This window comes from Schistocerca americana, chromosome 4 (genome assembly GCF_021461395.2).
Source record: "Schistocerca americana isolate TAMUIC-IGC-003095 chromosome 4, iqSchAmer2.1, whole genome shotgun sequence".
In the NCBI taxonomy this organism is placed as follows: Eukaryota; Metazoa; Arthropoda; class Insecta; order Orthoptera; family Acrididae; genus Schistocerca; species Schistocerca americana.
In genome coordinates this window covers 344,974,727-344,995,211 of record NC_060122.1, presented here as the reverse complement: position 1 = coordinate 344,995,211, position 20,485 = coordinate 344,974,727, and the positions used below count along the sequence as shown (strand labels likewise).

General features: G+C 42.5%; 1 protein-coding gene across 1 annotated transcript in view; it reads left to right on the top strand.

The window, feature by feature from the left end:
• The window catches only part of LOC124613475 (dynein axonemal heavy chain 6-like), a 984,594-nt gene that overhangs the window by 336,907 nt on the left and 627,202 nt on the right, over positions 1-20,485 (top strand). Inside the window, exon 86 of the mRNA XM_047142181.1 lies at positions 998-1,130. Within this exon, the coding sequence (XP_046998137.1) occupies positions 998-1,130 (133 nt within the window). The remainder of the gene's footprint in view (positions 1-997; positions 1,131-20,485) is intronic.

The following is a 20,485-nucleotide window of genomic DNA, read 5'->3' as shown; positions in this document are numbered from 1 at the left end:
GAAAAGTGAAATTAATGCAGCAGTGCTCTTAAAATTTAACTATTCCCTGTATAGATCCTGTTAGCATATCTGTATTGCTTCTATGTTGCTAATCGACTATCCAGGAACCAGATACCTTGGGCAGGTTGCCTACCTAACTGCACCCCTATCTACCCCACAGATGGCTTCCCATTCTGCCACAAGTTACTAGATGCCCCCCCCCCCCCCCCCCCTCCACAACCCTCTACCCCACAGATGGCTTCCCATTCTCCCACAAGCTGCTAGATGCCCCCCAACCCCTCCCTTCATCTGGCCTCTCTCCAGCCCTGACCTGACCCCCACTCCACACCCCCACCTCACCCCAGTACACTCACCATGAGCCAGGAAAGAGCTGGCACTCAACTGAGTACAATGAAGGGAGACAGGAGTGTGCATGTGTGTGTGTGTGTGTGTGTGTGTGTGTGTGTGTGTGTGTGTGTGTGTTTTCTTCGTACAAACTTCAAGAAGGAGGTACATTCCAAAAGCTAGCCAGGTTCTGTACATTTTGTTTGTGTTTGTGTACCTATCAGTGATGCAGCACTTCTGCCTATTGGTGAATCTTCTCTTTTATTTCTAAATAATTCACTTAACCCATTAACTCATTTGTAAAAGAAATTTGAAGCTGTTACATACATGGGAGCTCAATTCCTTGAACAGTCAGAGTTTACTGGTTTTTTGCTGGTTCATGTGTGTAGACTTCTATTTTCGTTTAATATTTGTTACAAAATATAAGTTTTTAAAAATGTACATGGGATTCTTTGTTGACAGCAGCAACACATGCTAGTTGGCAGATACTCTGTCAATGCAAATAAATATAATTTCATTATACATTATACATTATAGTCTGTTGATGATTTTTTATTTATTCCTTGTTTATATACCGTAATATATTCATTTTGTCCTGTCTTACTTCATTAATCTCTTTTATTCTACAGTTGAAATTAGTGATAAATTTGATGATAGAAGGTTTCCTTTCCAGCTCTTATTGCAGAAGTAATCCTTTATTCTGAAGGTTTTGAGTCATCCAAGAATCTTGCAAACAAGATGGTGCAAATGTATAAACTATGCAGTGAACAACTATCTCAGCAGGATCACTATGACTTTGGGATGAGGTACGGGTAGAAGTTGACATTTAATTAAATACGAAAATTGTTTCTTACTATTCCACAGACAATGTTGTTTTGTTATTCATAATACATGACTCATGAAAGACAGGTACTTGAGTTTGAGACCAGATCTATCACATGATTTAGTCCTAAAACTGTAATACAGTGTATGCTGAGGCTAAAAACTAATACATATTATTTTATATCTAAAAACAAAGATGATGTGACTTACCAAACGAAAGTGCTGGCATGTCGATAGACACACAAACAAACACAAACATACATACAAAATTCAAGCTTTTGCAACCAACGGTTGCTTCATCAGGAAAGAGGGAAGGAGAGGGAAAGATGAAGGGATGTGGGTTTTAAGGGAGAGGGTAAGGAGTAATTCCAATCCCGGGAGCGGAAAGACTTACCTTAGGGGGAAAAAAGGACGGTATACGCTCGCGCACACACACACACACACACACACACACACATATCCATCTGCACATACACAGACACAAGCAGACATATGTAAAGGCAAAAAGTTTGGGCAGAGATGTCAGTCGAGGTGGAACTACAGAGGCAAAGATGTTGTTGAATGACAGGTGAGGTATGAGCGGCGGGAGCTTAAAATAAGCGGAGGTTGAGGCCTGGTGGGTAACGAGAAGAGAGGATATACTGAAGGGCAAGTTCCCATCCCTGGAGTTCTGACAGGTTGGTGTTAGTGGGAAGTATCCAGATAACCCGGATGGTGTAACACTGTGCCAACATGTGCTGGCCTTGCACCAAGGCATTTTTAGCCACAGGGTGATCCTCATTACCAACAAACACTGTCTGCCTGTGTCCATTCATGCGAATGGACAGTTTGTTGCTGGTCATTCCCACATAGAATGCATCACAGTGTAGGCAGGTCAGTTGGTAAATCACGTGGGTGTTTTCACACGTGGCTCTGCCTTTGATCGTGTACACCTTCCGGGTTATAGGACTGGAGTATTTGGTGGTTAGAGGGTGCATGGGACAGGTTTTACACCGGGGGCGATTACAACAGTAGGAGCCAGAGGGTAGGGTAGGTGGTTTGGGGATTTCATAGGGATGAACCAAGAGGTTACGAAGGTTAGGTGGACAGTGGAAAGTCACTTTTGGTGGAGTGGGTAGGATTTCATGAAGGATGGATCTCATTTCAGGGCAGGATTTGAGGAAGTTGTATCCCTGCTGGAGAGCCACATTCAGAGTCTGATCCAGTCCCAGAAAGTACCCTGTCACAAGTGAGGCACTTTTGGGGTATCTCTGTGGGAGGTTCTGGGTTTGAGGGGATGAGGAAGTGGCTCTGGTAATTTGCTTCTCTACCAGGTCGGAAGGGTAGTTGTGGAATGCGAAAGCTGTTTTCAGGTTTTTGGTGTAATGGTTCAGGGATTCCGGACTGGAGCAGATTCGTTTGCCACAAAGACCTAGGCTGTAGGGAAGGGACCGTTTGATGTGGAATGGGTGGCAGCTGTCATAATGGATGTACTGTTGCTTGTTGGTGGGTTTGATGTGGACGGACGTGTGAAGCTGGCCATTGGACAGATGGAGGTCAACATCAAGGAAAAGGCATGGGATTTGGAGTAGGACCAGGTGAATCTGATGGAACCAAAGGAGTTGAGGTTTGAGAGGAAATTCTGGAGTGCTTCTCCACTGTGAGTCCAGATCATGAAGATGTCATCAATAAATCTGTACCAAACTTTGGGTTGGCAGGCCTGGGTAACCAAGAAGGCTTCCTCTAAGCGACCCATAAATAGGTTGGCATACGAGGGGGCCATCCTGGTACTCATGTCTGTTCCCTTTAATTGTTGGTATGTCTGGCCTTCGAAAGTGAAGAAGTTGTGGGTCAGGATGAAGCTGCCTAAGGTAATGAGGAAAGAGGTTTTAGGTAGGGTGGCAGGTAATCGGCATAAAAGGAACTGCTCCATCGCAGTGAGGCCCTGGACGTGCAGAATATTTGTGTATAAGGAAGTGGCATCAATGGTTACAAGTATTACAAGGATGGTTTCCGGGGGTAACAAATTGGGTAAGGATTCCAGGCGTTCAAGAAAGTGGTTGATGTCTTTGATGAAGGATGGGAGACTGGATGTAATGGGTTGGAGGTGTTGATCTACATAGGCAGAGATACATTCTGTGGGGGCTTGGTAACCAGCTACAATGGGGCGGCTGGGATGATTGGGTTTGTGAATTTTAGGAAGAAGGTAGAAGGTAGGGGTGCGGGGTGTCGGTGGGGTCAGGAGGTTGATGGAGTCAGGTGAAAAGTTTTGTAGGAGGCCTAGGTTCTGAGGATTCCTAGAAGCTACACCTGGACATCAGGAATGGGATTACCTTGGCAAACTTTGTATGTGGTGTTGTCTGAAAGCTGACGCAGTCCCTCAGCCACATACTCCCGACGATCAAGTACCACGGTCGTGGAACCCTTGTCCGCCGGAAGAATGACAATGGATCGGTCAGCCTTCAGATCACGGATAGCCTGGGCTTCAGCAGTGGTGATGTTGGGAGTAGGATTAAGGTTTTTTACGAAGGATTGAGAGGCAAGGCTGGAAGTGAGAAATTCCTGGAAGGTTTGGAGAGGGTGATTTTGAGGAAGAGGAGGTGGGTCCCGCTGTGATGGAGGACGGAACTGTTCCAGGCAAGGTTTAATTTGGATAGTGTCTTGGGGAGTTGGATCATTAGGAGTAGGATTAGGATCATTTTTCTTCGTGGCAAAGTGATATTTCCAGCAGAGAGTACGAGTGTAGGACAGTAAATCTTTGACGAGGGCTGTTTGGTTGAATCTGGGAGTAGGACTGAAGGTGAAGCCTTTGGATAGGACAGAGGTTTCGAATTGGGAGAGAGGTTTGGAGGAAAGGTTAACTACTGAATTAGGGTGTTGTGGTTCCAGATTGTATTGATTAGAATTTTGAGGTTTTGGGGGGAATGGAGCTGGAAGTGGGAGATTGAGTAGATGGGAGAGACTGGGTCTGTGTACAATGAGAGGAGGTTGAGGTTTGCTGGAAAGGTTGTGAAGGGTGAGTGAGTTGCCTTTCCAGAGGTGGGAAACCAGGAAATTGAATGGTTTTTTGAGGTGGAGGGTGGCATGCTGTTTTAATTTGCGGTTGGCCTGTAGAAGGATGCTCTGAACAGCCGGTGTGGATGTGGGAGAGGAAAGATTGAGGACTTTTATTAAGGATAGGCGTTAGCGGGTGTGTTCATTGGCTGAGTTGATGTGTAGGTGAAGGATTAGGTGGGTGACAGCAATGGATGGTTCAGTTTGGATCTGGTATAGAGACTGATGGAAAGAAGGGTTACAGCCAGAGATGGGAACTTTAAGTGTGAGGCCTTTGGGGGTAATGCCAAATGTCAGACAAGCCTGCGTAAATAAAATATGGGAGCGTAATCTTGCTAGAGTGAAGGCACGTTTGCGGAGGGAATGTAAATAAAACTTAATGGGGTCGTTGTGGGGATGTTGTGAGGGTGACATTGTATTAGAAGGTGGAAAGTGTAACATGAGGCTGAAATGAAAATAAAAATATATGGGGAGAGATAAAGGTGAACTAGAAAGCAACTACCCATTCCACATCAAACGGTCCCTTCCCTACAGCCTAGGTCTTTGTGGCATACAAGTCTGCTCCAGTCCGGAATCCCTGAACCTTTACACCAACAACCTGAAAACAGCTTTCGCATCCCGCAGCTATCCTCCCGACCTGGTACAGAAGCAAATTACCAGGGCCACTTCCTCATCCCCTCAAACCCAGAACCTCCCACAGAAGAACCCCTAAAATGCCTCACTTGTGACAGGATACTTTCCAGGACTGGATCAGACTCTGAACATGGCTCTCCAGCAGGGATACAACTTCCTCAAATCCTGCCCTGAAATGAGATCCATCCTTCACGAAATCCTCCCCACTCCACCAAGAGTGTCTTTCCGCCGTCCACCTAACCTTCATAACCTCTTGGTTCATCCCTATGAAATCCCCAAACCACCTTCCCTACCCTCTGGCTCCTACCATTGTAACCGTCCCCAGTGTAGAACCTGTCCCATGCACCCTCCAACCACCACCTACTTTATGGTGTTTCTTTAACGTTAAATGAGTATATTTGCCGTATCTCGTATTACTCCAGTACTATACATTTTTTAAAATATTCTTCATAGAATGCTTGAAGTATATGTATGTCATGCAAAATGTTTACTTCCCCAAATTTTGTAATTTTCATACTGTTATCAGCTTGAGAAATGCAATATAATTCTTCTTACTACCTTAGATTTTTCATATTACAAACTCCTTTGAGCAATTGCTAACAAGATATTTGGTTAATGAGACTGCTTATTTACAAAGTAGCATCAAAGAAGCTTCTTTCTTGGTATATTTTTACCTGCCTTTTTATGCAACAGCTTTTCTAATTTCTATGACTCTTGTGTTTGCCATGTTTAAATCCAGAAGAATATTTAGTTTGTCAGTATCAAGCTTCTGCTCAGTGCAGTCAGACAGAATGGCTTGCCTGCACTGACCTGCAGAAGGTGAAATTCCACTACCATCATTAGATATATATAAATAAACAGAAAAAACTATCATAGCTGTTGGAACTATTAGTTCCTTCCTCATGGAATGCAGAGGGGTATATTTGGGAAGGTTAGTAAGGTTGAGTGGATCACTCACACCCCAGGATTGAAGGAATCAACCTGTTGTCAGGATGAGGGGAGACAAAATTAAGAGACAGGAGCGAGAAAGAGTTGGAGATCGAAAACTTTACACTGTGCCAGTTTCAGTTCAGAGACCATAGATGGACAGCATGAAAAGTGAAAAGCAAAATGAATAGTGCAGTTGAGATTAGTGCAATCAGAACTAGGAAGAAAGTGGAAAAGAAGACTGGGGAAACCAAAAAGAGCAAAAAAGTTTTTTTTTGTGGGAGGGGGGGGGGGGGGGGGCGGGATGGATGAAAATGAAAGCTGAAAATTTGTACAAAAATTAAATGAGTAAAAAAAAGAAAGAAAATTGAAATTAAAAAGTGCACTTTTTTAACAAGAAAGCGCTTACATGCCAGATCTGGAAACCCACTGCTTTATTTATGCATTATTTGCTGGGAGTTAACAACTTGAGAATGTAATATATGAAGTGATAGGATGCAAGGATATGTTTGGACAGGATGTTCCCATATCTGGAGTTCAAGGAGATTAGTTTTGTGAGGGAGGACCCAAACAGTCCACGTAATGTTGCAGATACTAAATTCCAATGAGTTATGATATAGTACAAGCCTGTTTAGGAGGTGGCTAGGTGAGCACAAGCACTCATGCTCTCTCGCCATCTGGTGAGTGCTTGCAGTAAAATGTAGTGGTTGTATGTCATTACATATCACAGGGAAAGTGCGTACTGTGCACTGACTTCAGAGCAATAACTGTCTATTATGTTCTCTCTAATCTTATAGATGCAAGTCTGTGTACTTAATGGAGCAATGTTTAAATTTGTGAATAGCTCATTTTAAGTAGATAAAAATCAGCATGATGGCTGGATTAGGAACTTCAAAGTGAAGGTCAGACACATAAACATTAATTTACAGTATGTCAGTGCATGATGCCCAGCTGTATTAACAATGTACAGACCTACACTACGACAGGCACTTGCATGACAAGCTTCATAATTAAATAAGTCTCATGGACTTGTATAAAAAATTTTGTCAACAGAAATTTCCATGATTTTACAAGTTTTCAGATATGATTATGTTGATGTTTGGACGTACATATGTGAACAACTTCTTTCCACACTTAAGAGAATGAAATCCACCCACAGAAGCTCACTGACAGACCTCAACTTCAAAGCTCTTTGTCAAATCAAGAATACTCAGAAAGTGGTACATGACATTGGCATTTTAGTGAAAAGCAAAATTAGTAGTTTTTATTGACATCCAGTGATTGTATGGTTAATGTGTGGAAAAACTGTCATGAAATGCAGGTTGATGTCTATTTAAAATGTGTCTGAAAATGACATTCACCATAATTTTGCATAAGTTGTGAGAAGTGTAATGATTTGCACTTGGCTGCCCAACATCAGTGTCCACAGAATAGATTAATTTACTGCAGTTTCTCATGTGGAGCTACCTGGTTTCATTTACCTACCTGCCCTTCCCACTGTTTCATCACTCACTATGAGCTGGCTGCTTCCTCTTTGCTGTGACATCAGCCTGAACCAGCTCACGTGAGTAGATGGAGCATGTTCAGTATCAGAATACTGGGTATTTCTAACACAAGTAGTTCTTCTATGTTCATATACATGCTCAGACAATTAGTTGTCATTATTTCTATATAAAATATCATTTAGTAAGCACATGTTTGTTGTTAAAGAGCATGCATGGTTTCACTGGTTTCCCTGCCTTTGGTGTTGTAGTATTTACTAATAATAAGGCTTGAGTGAGTGACGGTAGATAGTTGCATGGTGCAGATTTTACAAAAAGGATGATTGTATGTGTACAAACCTTGGAGTAGGGACCAGATGATCTTTGTAGTGGAACATATCACAAATTTTCAGTGAAATTCAAAGTGTTGTGTCAAGTACTACTGTTTAGTATAAATGGAACTTGTAAAAACAGTAGTGTTCTTCAGAATATTACTACATTTTCTGTACTCAGCAAATTCCTACATTGCAAGAAATGGTAAACAGGAAAGCTAACAACAGCATGTCCAGCTACAGTGCAGCAGCAGTTGTGGTGACCTGTTCCAGCCTATGGTGGAAGGCGGAGCTTCTGTTCTAGATACTGTAAAACAGGTCTGCTCCCACACGAATGCTGTCCTCCACAACAAAGTTTCCCCCCAACTTCAATGTCTGCACTTTAGCAGATGCAGTAATGGTAGCACTCTCAGTTAAAATTCATGAAATGTTCACAAGAAATATTGCAGATTTTAGCTCCATAAAAAGGACTGTGTTTGATTATGAGCAGAGGCACAAGTTTTAAGAACTGTCTTTTATGACTGACAAATGAAAACATTATCAAAGGCAAAATAAGCAGCAGCTGTCCAGTGTAGCAGAAGATGAGGCAGAAGGCACAGACATCTTCCTCATATCAGTGGCAAACGAAAAATTAGGTTTGGATGTAAGCAAGGTATGCATTGGAAAAAGCCATCAGGTGGGATGAATAATATAAGATGCTAATATACATTAGCCAGTGATTATAAAGGTCACCTCAAACTGGGCAGTGGCTGAGATCTTTATCCACAAGAAAAATTAACCAAAACAGGGTTAACAATATGAGATTATTTTAATTTGTAGACCCAGGATGGCAGCATAATTATCAATATCACTGACAACTTGGTGGTAGTCAGGCTGATGTAAAAGGCCAAACAGTGTTTACTTAACAGCTGGTATACAACTTGTGTCATTACACAGGTGGATCTTCCTTTGATAGTATATGTTTTGGAGTTACAGAACTGGTATAGGTGGTGGTAGAAGGGTGCAGAGTGCAAGTGTTGCAGTGAGAATGGTCATGGGGGTAGGAGCACAGTGTAGGGAGATGGGTGCAGAGAGAGCATATGTCTGACAAGGATATTAAGGAGATCGGGAGGGTGACAAAAAGCTATTCTAGAAGCGGTGGGAAAAATCTCAGACATAATGTATCTCATTTCAGGGCATGATTTGAGGAATCCATGACCTTGTCAAAATAGCTGATTAATACATTGCAGTCCGAGTCACCAGTGATGTGCCCCGAAGTTGTTTTTTGGAGGGTTCAGCGGTACCAGAATTGGATGTAATGGCCTGGGAAATCTGCTTTTGAACTAGGCTGGTGGGGTAATTACATCCAGTGAAGGCTGATGTGAGAATGGTGGTGTATTGCTGTAAAGAGTCTGTCTTGAATGCCAAGGCTGTATGGGAGGGAACATTTGACGTGGAGAGGATGGCAACTGCCAAAATGTAAGTACTGTTGTTTCTTAGTAGATTTGATGTGGACAAAAGTGTGTAGCTGGCCTTTAGTGAGAATGAGGTCAAGATCAAGGAAAGTGGCATTGGATTCAGAATTGCACCATATGGAATTTAATTGGGAGGAGGTATTTAGAGGTTCCAGGAATGTTAAAAGGTCAGCCTCACCATGAAGCCATATGGCAAAAATGTCAGCGGTGTGTCTAAACTGAACCAGGGGCTAAAGGTTTATGGATCCCAGGTAAGCCCCCTCCAAGCAAGCAATGGAAAGGTTGGTAAAGGAAGGAGCCATCTTGTTTCCAATGGCCACACACCTAATCTCTTAATATGTCTGCCCCTCAAAGGTGAAGTAGTTGTTAGTAACTACAAAATTGTATTAGGTTGAGCAGGAAGTATGTCATAGGTTTGGAGTCATGTGGGCACTGACTGAGGAAATGTTCAGTAGCAGACAGACCATGTATGTGGGGGATGTGGGTATTGAGGGAGGTGCCCCCCCCCCCTCCCACACACACACACACAATTGCCAATTACAGTATCTCTGGCCAAAATGCCATCTGGCCAGAGATGCTGCAGTTGGCAGGGAGGGCATGAGGTGTGCTTGCTTGCCACATATTTATAACAAATTATACTGAATTGAAACTTTTACACATTTTCTTTACTGCTGCTAAACCAATAACTAATACTTTCCATACTTGCAGTTGTCTTTAATTTTTTTAGTAATGCTTTTTAACAAATTCACATACTTTTTTTTAATTTTTGGCTTACCTCAATTTCTATGTTATTTTGTACTGAAAGAACTTTGTCATTTTACAGAAATTTTGCTTTATTACTATAGCTGAAGATAAAACAAGAGATTATTTAATTTTAGTGACCATACCATTAAAATAATGTTCTCACCCTTCATCTTCAAATGTTTTAACATTAGGGTACACTGAAATGAACACAGTGGGAGATTACAATTTTTATTACAAATTATGGATAGGGGAGTTGGAGAACACAGTGATCCAAGGAAATAAAGGAATTACCCACTTGGGGAGGCACTACTTACCAATTAGTATATTCACAAATGTTCACTGAACACACTACCTATCCAGTGGTCCACAGTTACATTGACTCATGCTCCTCCATCTAGATCTTAGTCTTGTTATTCAAGTCAGTTGCAGGGATAACAAAACCAACAGCAAATTCATTGAACACTCCATCATCTACAATTAATACTCCATAAAATTCAACAATTACATTGAAAACTAATTTTTGCATATCGTTTACACCATTGTCAACTTCTACCATTGTGGACATAATTTAACAACATTCTTATTTAATTTAGAAATCCTTATCTTTCCAAAATTTTCTTTCCTTACCTATACACTTTTTTTGAATTATACTTACTTTAGTTTCAACTAATTGCATTTCATTTACCTTATTGCTAACAACACAAGTCTTACACTCCTTCATCACACTTTCTCAACAGTTTCATTCCCTATCGGAACACATCTGGTCTCACCATTATAAAGTTACCAGCATGTCATTAATACTTTCTATAACTCAATAACCTTATACAATAATGTCAACTTGTACACATTATCATTCACTACTTGAATACACTCTCTTTCAGTGTTAGCAAAGTTATCAACATTTACATTACCGTAATTGTTTTGTGAACTACACCAAACATCTCCACCATTTCTTTGGTTCGTATCAGAAATCAGTTCAAAACAACAAAGTCCATCTGTTTTTTACATTCAATTTCAGTTTCATTTTCTGTCTACATCAAGTCAATACCAAGAACATTTAATTCCATACTCATATTTTCAGGAACATTTTCTAATATATATTGTAAACAAATTTGCACTGAAGCTGGAATATTGTTCAAAGCTGACTTAATGTTACAAATGTATCTTCTGTTATCATCACTACTTTCACCAGACTCCTGATTACTTTCTTTAACTTCTGATACACTGCTATACATTTCATTTCTTGTGGCCCTTCCAAATATGTCAGATTTTTATACTTGCTTTTAACTTTAACACAGTGACCTGTCCCATTTTCAACACATTCCACACACAAATTGTTCACTACCACTGATTTTTAAATTTGTTGCTCACGATTTCTTATTCATGCTAGTTTTCTCACAGCATGATCTAGAGGTGGGGCACCATTTGTAAATGTATTAGCCTGATTTCAGAGTAAAGTTCCTTTGTGACACATGCAGAATTGCTGTCTCATAGTCTGAAAGTATCTTGAATGGTGACCCTACTTTTCAATAACATACCTAAAGTAGATTTATAGTCACATTTATTTTGCTTAAATTGTATTTGAGTAATGACCAGTTTATTTTAAACTTCTATTTATATTTCACAAACACCACACTAGTACATACATACTGCAATTATTGTCAGTGGCAGCATAGCCCATAAGTGGTTCTGTGGCAAAGGACTGGAGAGGTCTAGGAAAAGGGGTTGATTTTGAGAAAGTCACCCAGAACTGCGGGGAGATTTACCGTGTGGGAGATTTACCGTATGGGATGAGAAAGAAAGACTGATTGCTGGGGACTGCATCAGAGAAGATTTGAAAACCTGAGAGCTTAAAGATGCAAGACAGGGTAATATGTAGACAAAGATTACTGCATTAAGATCATGCACGAGTTAATAAGAGTGAAAAGCTAAGTGCATGGTATGTAACAGAGGTGGGAGGGGAGCGGTGAAAAATAGATGGGAAAGACAATGAAAGAAGTAGAAAACTAAAACGGAGTGAAGCAAAGACTAGTTACAAAGAAGAAATGCTGAGATGGAAGAAATTAACATACATTAAGGCCAGATGGGAAGCGAGAACCAAGGATGTGTTGTCGTGCGAGTTCCACCTACATAGTTTTGAGAAACTGGTCTCTGCGGGAAGAATCCAGGTAGCACATGTGGTGAAACAGATGCCGAGGTCACAAATGTCATGTTGTAAGGCATACTCTAAAACAGGATTTTGCGAGTTGCCAGTACACACCCTTTGCCTATGCCCATTCATCCTAATTGATAATTTAGTGGTAGTCATGCTGATGTATAAGGCTAAACAGTGTTTACATAACAGCTGGTGTATGACGTATCATTTCACAGGCAGCTCTCTCTTTGATCTTATATGTTTTGCAGTTATAGGGCTGTTTTAGGTGGTGGCACGTGGGTACGTAGGGCGAGTCTTACAGCAGAGATGGTCACAGGGGTAGTTGCCATAGGGTAGAGAGACGGAAAGCTATTCTAGGTGTGGTGGGCAAAATTTCAGACAGAATAGATCTCATTTCAGGGCATGATTTTAGGATATAAAGGCCTTGTCAAAGTAGCTGATTAACACATTCCAGACCACAATAATACTGAGTTACCAATGCTGTGCTTCGAAGTTGTTTTTTGGAGGGATCAGCAGAACAAGGATTGGCTGTGATGGCCCAGGAAATCTGCTTTTTAACTAGGCTATTGGGGTAATTACGTGCAGTCAAGGCTGAGGTAAGAATGGTCGTATATGGCTGTAAAGTGTCTGCATCTGAACAAATATGTTTGCCTTGGATGCCAAGGCTGTATGGGAGGGAATGTTTGACAATGAAATGATGGCAGCTATCAAAATGTAAGTACTGTTGTTTGTTGATAGGTTTAATGTGGATGGAAGTGCGTAGTTGACCTTCATTGAGGACGAGATCAGCACCAAGGAAAGTGGCATGAGATTTGGAATAGGACCATGTGAAATTTAATTTGGAGAAGTTATTCAGAGATTCCAGGAATTTTAGCAGGTCCACCTCAGCATGAGTCCATATGCAACTGCTGTGTTCGGATGCAGGCTGAGTTGGCATCCCTTCGCTCCCAGCTTCAGGCAGTGTTGGCTTCGGTCACAAAGCTTGAGGCTGTTGCCAATGGGCATCACTGTGGGGGTCGGGATGGGGGTTTGTCGGGGACGGCCAGCTCGTCCCACGCATCCCCTGATCGGACTACGACTGTGGTTGCCCGGGATACTGCCCGCATTGAGGCTGATCCCTCACCTGTGGTAGAGTGGGAGGTCGTTTCAAGGTGTGGCAGGGGGCGAAAGACATTCCGGAGGGCTGAACGGAAAGCCTCTCCAGTTTGTCTGACGAACCGGTTTCAGGCTCTGTCTCAGGCTGATACTGATCTTCGGCCTGACATGGCTGCTTGTCCTGTTCCAGAGGTTGCCCCTCAGTCTGCAAGATCCGGGCAGTCGCAGAGGGTGGGCTTACTGGTAGTTGGGAGCTCCAACGTCAGGCGCGTAATGGGGCCCCTTAGGGAAATGGCAGCAAGAGAGGGGAAGAAAACCAATGTGCACTCCGTGTGCATACCGGGGGGAGTCATTCCAGATGTGGAAAGGGTCCTTCCGGATGCCATGAAGGGTACAGGGTGCACCCATCTGCAGGTGGTCACTCATGTCGGCACCAATGATGTGTGTCGCTATGGATCGGAGGAAATCCTCTCTGGCTTCCGGCGGCTATCTGATTTGGTGAAGACTGCCAGTCTCGCTAGCGGGATGAAAGCAGAGCTCACCATCTGCAGCATCGTCGACAGGACTGACTGCGGACCTTTGGTACAGAGCCGAGTGGAGGGTCTGAATCAGAGGCTGAGACGGTTCTGCGACCGTGTGGGCTGCAGATTCCTCGACTTGCGCCATAGGGTGGTGGGGTTTCGGGTTCCGCTGGATAGGTCAGGAGTCCACTACACGCAACAAGCGGCTACACGGGTAGCAGGGGTTGTGTGGCGTGGGCTGGGCGGTTTTTTAGGTTAGATGGCCTTGGGCAAGTACAGAAAGGGCAACAGCCTCAACGGGTGCGGGGCAAAGTCAGGACATGCGGGGACCAACCAGCAATCGGTATTGTAATTGTCAACTGTCGAAGCTGCGTTGGTAAAGTACCGGAACTTCAAGCGCTGATAGAAAGCACCGAAGCTGAAATCGTTATAGGTACAGAAAGCTGGCTTAAGCCAGAGATAAATTCTGCTGAAATTTTTACAAAGGTACAGACGGTGTTTAGAAATGATAGATTGCATGCAACCGGTGGTGGAGTGTTCATCGCTGTTAGTAGTAGTTTATCCTGTAGTGAAGTAGAAGTGGATAGTTCCTGTGAATTATTATGGGTGGAGGTTACACTAAACAACCGAACTAGGTTAATAATTGGCTCCTTTTACCGACCTCCTGACTCAGCAGCATTAGTGGCAGAACAACTGAGAGAAAATTTGGAATACATTTCACATAAATTTTCTCAGCATGTTATAGTCTTAGGTGGAGATTTCAATTTACCAGATATAGACTGGGACACTCAGATGTTTAGGACGGGTGGTAGGGACAGAGCATCGAGTGACATTATACTGAGTGCACTATCCGAAAATTACCTCGAGCAATTAAACAGAGAACCGACTCGTGGAGATAACATATTGGACCTACTGATAACAAACAGACCCGAACTTTTCGAATCTGTATGTACAGAACAGGGAATCAGTGATCATAAGGCCGTTGCAGCATCCCTGAATATGGAAGTTAATAGGAATATAAAAAAAGGGAGGAAGGTTTATCTGTTTAGCAATAGTAATAGAAGGCAGATTTCAGACTACCTAACAGATCAAAACGAAAATTTCTGTTCCGACACTGACAATGCTGAGTGTTTATGGAAAAAGTTCAAGGCAATCGTAAAATGCGTTTTAGACAGGTACGTGCCGAGTAAAACTGTGAGGTACGGGAAAAACCCACCGTGGTACAACAACAAAGTTAGGAAACTACTGCGAAAGCAAAGAGAGCTCCACTCCAAGTTTAAACGCAGCCAAAACCTCTCAGACAAACAGAAGCTAAACGATGTCAAAGTTAGCGTAAGGAGGGCTATGCGTGAAGCGTTCATTGAATTCGAAAGTAAAATTCTATGTACCGACTTGACAGAAAATCCTAGGAAGTTCTGGTCTTACGTTAAATCAGTAAGTGGCTCGAAACAGCATATCCAGACACTACGGGATGATGATGGCATTGAAACAGAGGATGACACGCGTAAAGCTGAAATACTAAACACCTTTTTCCAAAGCTGTTTCACAGAGGAAGACCGCACTGCAGTTCCTTCTCTAAATCCTCGCACAAACGAAAAAATGGCTGACATCGAAATAAGTGTCCAAGGAATAGAAAAGCAACTGGAATCACTCAATAGAGGAAAGTCCACTGGACCTGACGGGATACCAATTCGATTCTACACAGAGTACGCGAAAGAACTTGCCCCCCTTCTAACAGCCGTGTACCGCAAGTCTCTAGAGGAACGGAGGGTTCCAAATGATTGGAAAAGAGCACAGATAGTCCCAGTCTTCAAGAAGGGTCGTCGATCAGATGCGCAAAACTATAGACCTATATCTCTTACGTCGATCTGTTGTAGAATTTTAGAACATGTTTTTTGCTCGCGTATCATGTCATTTCTGGAAACCCAGAATCTACTATGTAGGAATCAACATGGATTCCGGAAACAGTGATCGTGTGAGACCCAACTCACCTTATTTGTTCATGAGACCCAGAAAATATTAGATACAGGCTCCCAGTTAGATGCTATTTTTCTTGACTTCCGGAAGGCGTTCGATACAGTTCCGCACTGTCGCCTGATAAACAAAGTAAGAGCCTACGGAATATCAGACCAGCTGTGTGGCTGGATTGAAGAGTTTTTAGCAAACAGAACACAGCATGTTGTTATCAATGGAGAGACGTCTACAGACGTTAAAGTAACCTCTGGCGTGCCACAGGGGAGTGTTATGGGACCATTGCTTTTCACAATATATATAAATGACTTAGTAGATAGTGTCGGAAGTTCCATGCGGCTTTTCGCGGATGATGCTGTAGTATACAGAGAAGTTGCTGCATTAGAAAATTGTAGCGAAATACAGGAAGATCTGCAGCGGATAGGCACTTGGTGCAGGGAGTGGCAATTGACCCTTAACATAGACAAATGTAATGTATTGCGAATACATAGAAAGAAGGATCCTTTGTTGTATGATTATATGATAGCGGAACAAACACTGGTAGCAGTTACTTCTGTAAAATATCTGGGAGTATGCGTACGGAACGATTTGAAGTGGAATGATCATATAAAACTAATTGTTGGTAAGGCGGGTATGAGGTTGAGATTCATTGGGAGAGTGCTTAGGAAATGTAGTCCATCAACAAAGGAGGTGGCTTACAAAACACTCGTTCGACCTATACTTGAGTATTGCTCATCAGTGTGGGATCCGTACCAGGTCGGGTTGACGGAGGAGATAGAGAAGATCCAAAGAAGAGCGGCGCGTTTCGTCACTGGGTTATTTGGTAACCGTGATAGCGTTACGGAGATGTTTAATAAACTCAAGTGGCAGACTCTGCAAGAGAGGCGCTCTGCATCACGGTGTAGCTTGCTCGGCAGGTTTCGAGAGGGTGCGTTTCTGGATGAGGTATCGAATATATTGCTTCCCCCTACTTATACTTCCCGAGGAGATCACGAATGTAAAATTAGAGAGATTAGAGCGCGCACGGAGGCTTTCAGACAGTCGTTCTTCCTGCGAACCATACGCGACTGGAACAGGAAAGGGAGGTAATGACAGTGGCACATAAAGTGCCCTCCGCCACACACCGTTGGGTGGCTTGCGGAGTATCAATGTAGAATGTAGATGTAGATGGTAAAGTTGTCATCAATGTATCTAAGCCAAACCAGAGGCTGAAGACTTATGGATCCCAGGAAAGCCCCCTCCAGGCGACCCATTAAAAGGTTGGCATAGGAACTAGCCATACTAGTTCCCATGGCCATAGTGCTGATCTGTTTGTATGTCTGCCCTCAAAGATGAAGTAGTTGTTGGTAAGTATAAAGTTGACTAAGGTGAGTACGAAGGATGCCATAGGTTTGTTATTAGGTGGGGACTGTCTGAGGAAATGTTCAGCAACGGACAGACCATTAGAGTGAGATTGCATCACTGGTGACAAGCACAGTGTGTGGTGGGAGTGGTACGGGCACAGATTTCAGATGATCCAGGAAATGGATGGTATCTTTGATGTAGGAGGGGAGTCTTTGTACTATGTGTTGCAGGTGTTCATCAGCTAAGGCAGATATACGTTTGGTGGGAGCTTTGAAGGCAGTGACTGTAGGATGGCCAGGATGATTGGGTTTGTGGACTGTAGGAAAAAGGTAAAATGTGGCAGTGTGTAGTTTGGGATGGGGTGAGAAGTTGTAGGGACTGAGGTGTTAGTCCTAGTGAGGGGCCTGAGGTTTTAAGGAGGGACTGCAGGTAAGTTTGAATCACAGAGATGGGATCTTGATGAGAAATGCTCTAGGTAGAGGTGCCAGACAGCTGGTGCAGACCTTCACTAACATACTCTTTTTGGAACATGTAGATCACCTGCTCATTGCCTCTTACCAATGATTTTCATACACATTTTTCTAATTTTTCTACCGTATTTCTTCTGTTTTTCTACCTTTTCCGCCCTCTGCCCTTTTTTTTCCTTTCTTTTTCTCCCACTCCCACAATTTATAACTCTCCAAACTCTCCTCTCTTGCCATGATGAATCTCATTTCATATAACATCCACTCTTTTCAAGAGCATGCATTTGCACTATCAAAACTAAGGTCTCACTTTTTGTTTCTTGAAATCTGCTTGTCCCTCGCAGTTACTCCAAAAGGCCTTACATTTAAAGTCCCTGTTTCTGATTGATACACCAGGCTCTTTCACAGTTTCAGATACAGCAGTGTTTTGCTCTTACCCAGCTAATCTGTGACCTATATGCTCATCAGCCAATTTCCACTCTACCAGACGTCTCTCCTACAAAATCCTGCGGTTATCTGCCCCTCGTGTTTCCTTGAATGGTATTATCCACCAAGCCAACTTCAAACTGCAACAACATGTGAGACTTCACCTCAAAGAGGTATCCCACCTTCTCCTAAACTACCTGAACGGTGGTGTTTCCCTTCCTGTCCCTCTGCAGCTCCCTAAACAGCCACACCATCAACCATCACTCCTCTGCTACAAACCAAGCTTTGCCAACTTCCTTAACATCCCACAGTCTTCACCATTGCCTCCCATACCAAGAATAGCCCATAATCCCATAAACCAGTCACAACAATACAGTGTACTTGACCTCTCATCTATAGCACTCTCCCCTCCTGAATTTTCTGTGTTATCTAAAGGCCTCACTTTCAGCCATAAACTTGCATCTGATCATACTGCTTTGGTGAAGGACCTACTTTCCTTCACATGTAATATCCATTGGAAATTTCACTTTGCAACCCAATCCTAAAACCTTTACAACAGAAAACTTGACATTGAACCCAGCCTTGAATAGTTCCGACCATGATCCCAACTTGATCCACCAACACTACCTCAAAATCATCCATTACAAGCCTTCCAAGAATTCCTCATATCTAGCATGGCTTCACAACCCTTTCTCAGGTCCCTACAAAATGACCCGAAACTGTTCTCTGCAGAACTGCAGGCTCTTCATTCCCGAAAAGGTGATGTCTCCATCATTATCCTTCCAGCAGACTAAGGATCTACCACCGTAGTACAAGACCGAAAGAAATATGTTAGTGATGGTCTACGACAGCTGTCTGACGTCTCTACCTACAGCATCTGTCATCAAGATCCCATCCCTGTGATTCATACTGACCTGCAGTCCCTCCTTAAAAACTCGGGCCCCTCACTAGGGCTATAACCTCAGTCCATAGAATTTCTCAATCCACCCAAACTACACACACGCACATTTTACCTTTTTCCTACAGTCCAAAAACCCAATCGTCCTGGCCATCCTATAGTTTCTAGCTTCAAGGCACCCACTGAACTTGTGTCTGCTTTAGCTGATAAACACCTGCAACTCACAGTACAAAGACTCTCCTCCTACATCAAAGACACCAACCATTTCCTAGATTGTCTGAAATTTGTGCCCATGCCACTCCCAACATACACCTTGCATGTCACCATTGATGCCATCTCATTCCATACCAACATCCCCCATGTACATGGTCTGTCTGCTGCTGAACATTTCCTCAGTTAGTGCCCACCTGATTCCAAATCTATGACATCCTTCCTACTCACCTTAGTCAACTTTATGCTTACCAACAACTACTTCATCTTTGAGGGCAGACATCCAAACACATCAGGGGTATGGCCATGGGGAGCAGGATGGCTCTTCCTTATGCCAACCTTTTCGTGGGTTGCTTGAAGGGGGCTTTCCTGGGATCCATAAGTCTTCAGCCTCTGGTTTGGCTTACATACATTGATGACAACTTTACCATATGGACTCATGCTGAGGCGGACCTGCTAACATTCCTGGAATCTCTGAATACCTTCTCCAAATTAAATTTCACATGGTCCTATTCCAAATTTCATGCCACTTTCCATGGTGCTGATCTCATCCTCACCAAAGGCCAACTACACACTTCCATCCACATTGAACCTATCAACACACAATAGTACTCACATTTTGATAGCTGCCATTCTTTACATTTCAAGTCTCACGTCATGCCATATCCCAAGTTTCTCCAGCAAGTCAGTGATCTCGACTGTTTCTATATATGTTTATGAAACAAATCCCAATGAAGTCATAAGTAAAATTAAATCATTAAGCAATAAAATGAAAAGTGGTCTTGATGAAGTGCCTGATTTCATATTAAAAGCATGTGCCCACCACATAGCAAACCCCTTGGCAAAAAGTTTCAACCTCTCTTTAAAAACTGGTGTATTTCCAGATATTTTTAAAATAGCAAAAGTTTCACCACTGCTAAGAAAAGGTTCTTCTGAAAAAATATCAAACTACCGATCTGTGCCACAGTTAAGTTCCTCCTCAAAAATTCTTGAAAAACTCTTATATAACAGGCTTTTAAGTTTCATAAATAAATATGCACCTCTTACAGTACAACAGCATGGTTTTAGAAAGTCTAAACCTACACAGACAGCAATTTTCGAATTCTTAGACTGCATTTTAAAATCTCTTGATCAACATAAATTGGCTGCAGGTATTTTTCTAGTTCTATCAAAAGCATTTGACATCCTGGACCGTAACATTCTGCTCGAAAAATTAGAAAGACGAGGAGTAAGAGGTGTAGCACATACCTAAAAAACTGCAGGCGGAAAGTATCACTTCAGTATGAATTCAACAAAGTGAATAAAACAAGAAACAACTCCTTTCTTTCTAGCGAATTACCATTAAAATATGGTATACCACAGGCCTCAATCTTAGGTCCACTACTCTTCTTGATTTATGTGTACCACTTAGTTGAATATGTGAGTCTCACAAAAACTATCCTGTTTGCCGATGACACCAGCATATTGCTCACTGGATCCAGCCCAGAAACTTGGCAGCCCACAGCAGAAAGTTCTAGGAAAAGACTTTCTGAGTGGTTCACAAAAAACAAACTCATTATAAATACTGAAAACTGTGTGTCGATTTTCATTTAATTCCTCCAACTAATCAAATGTCCGTTCAAGCACAATTAAAAAATGATCCCCTAGAAAA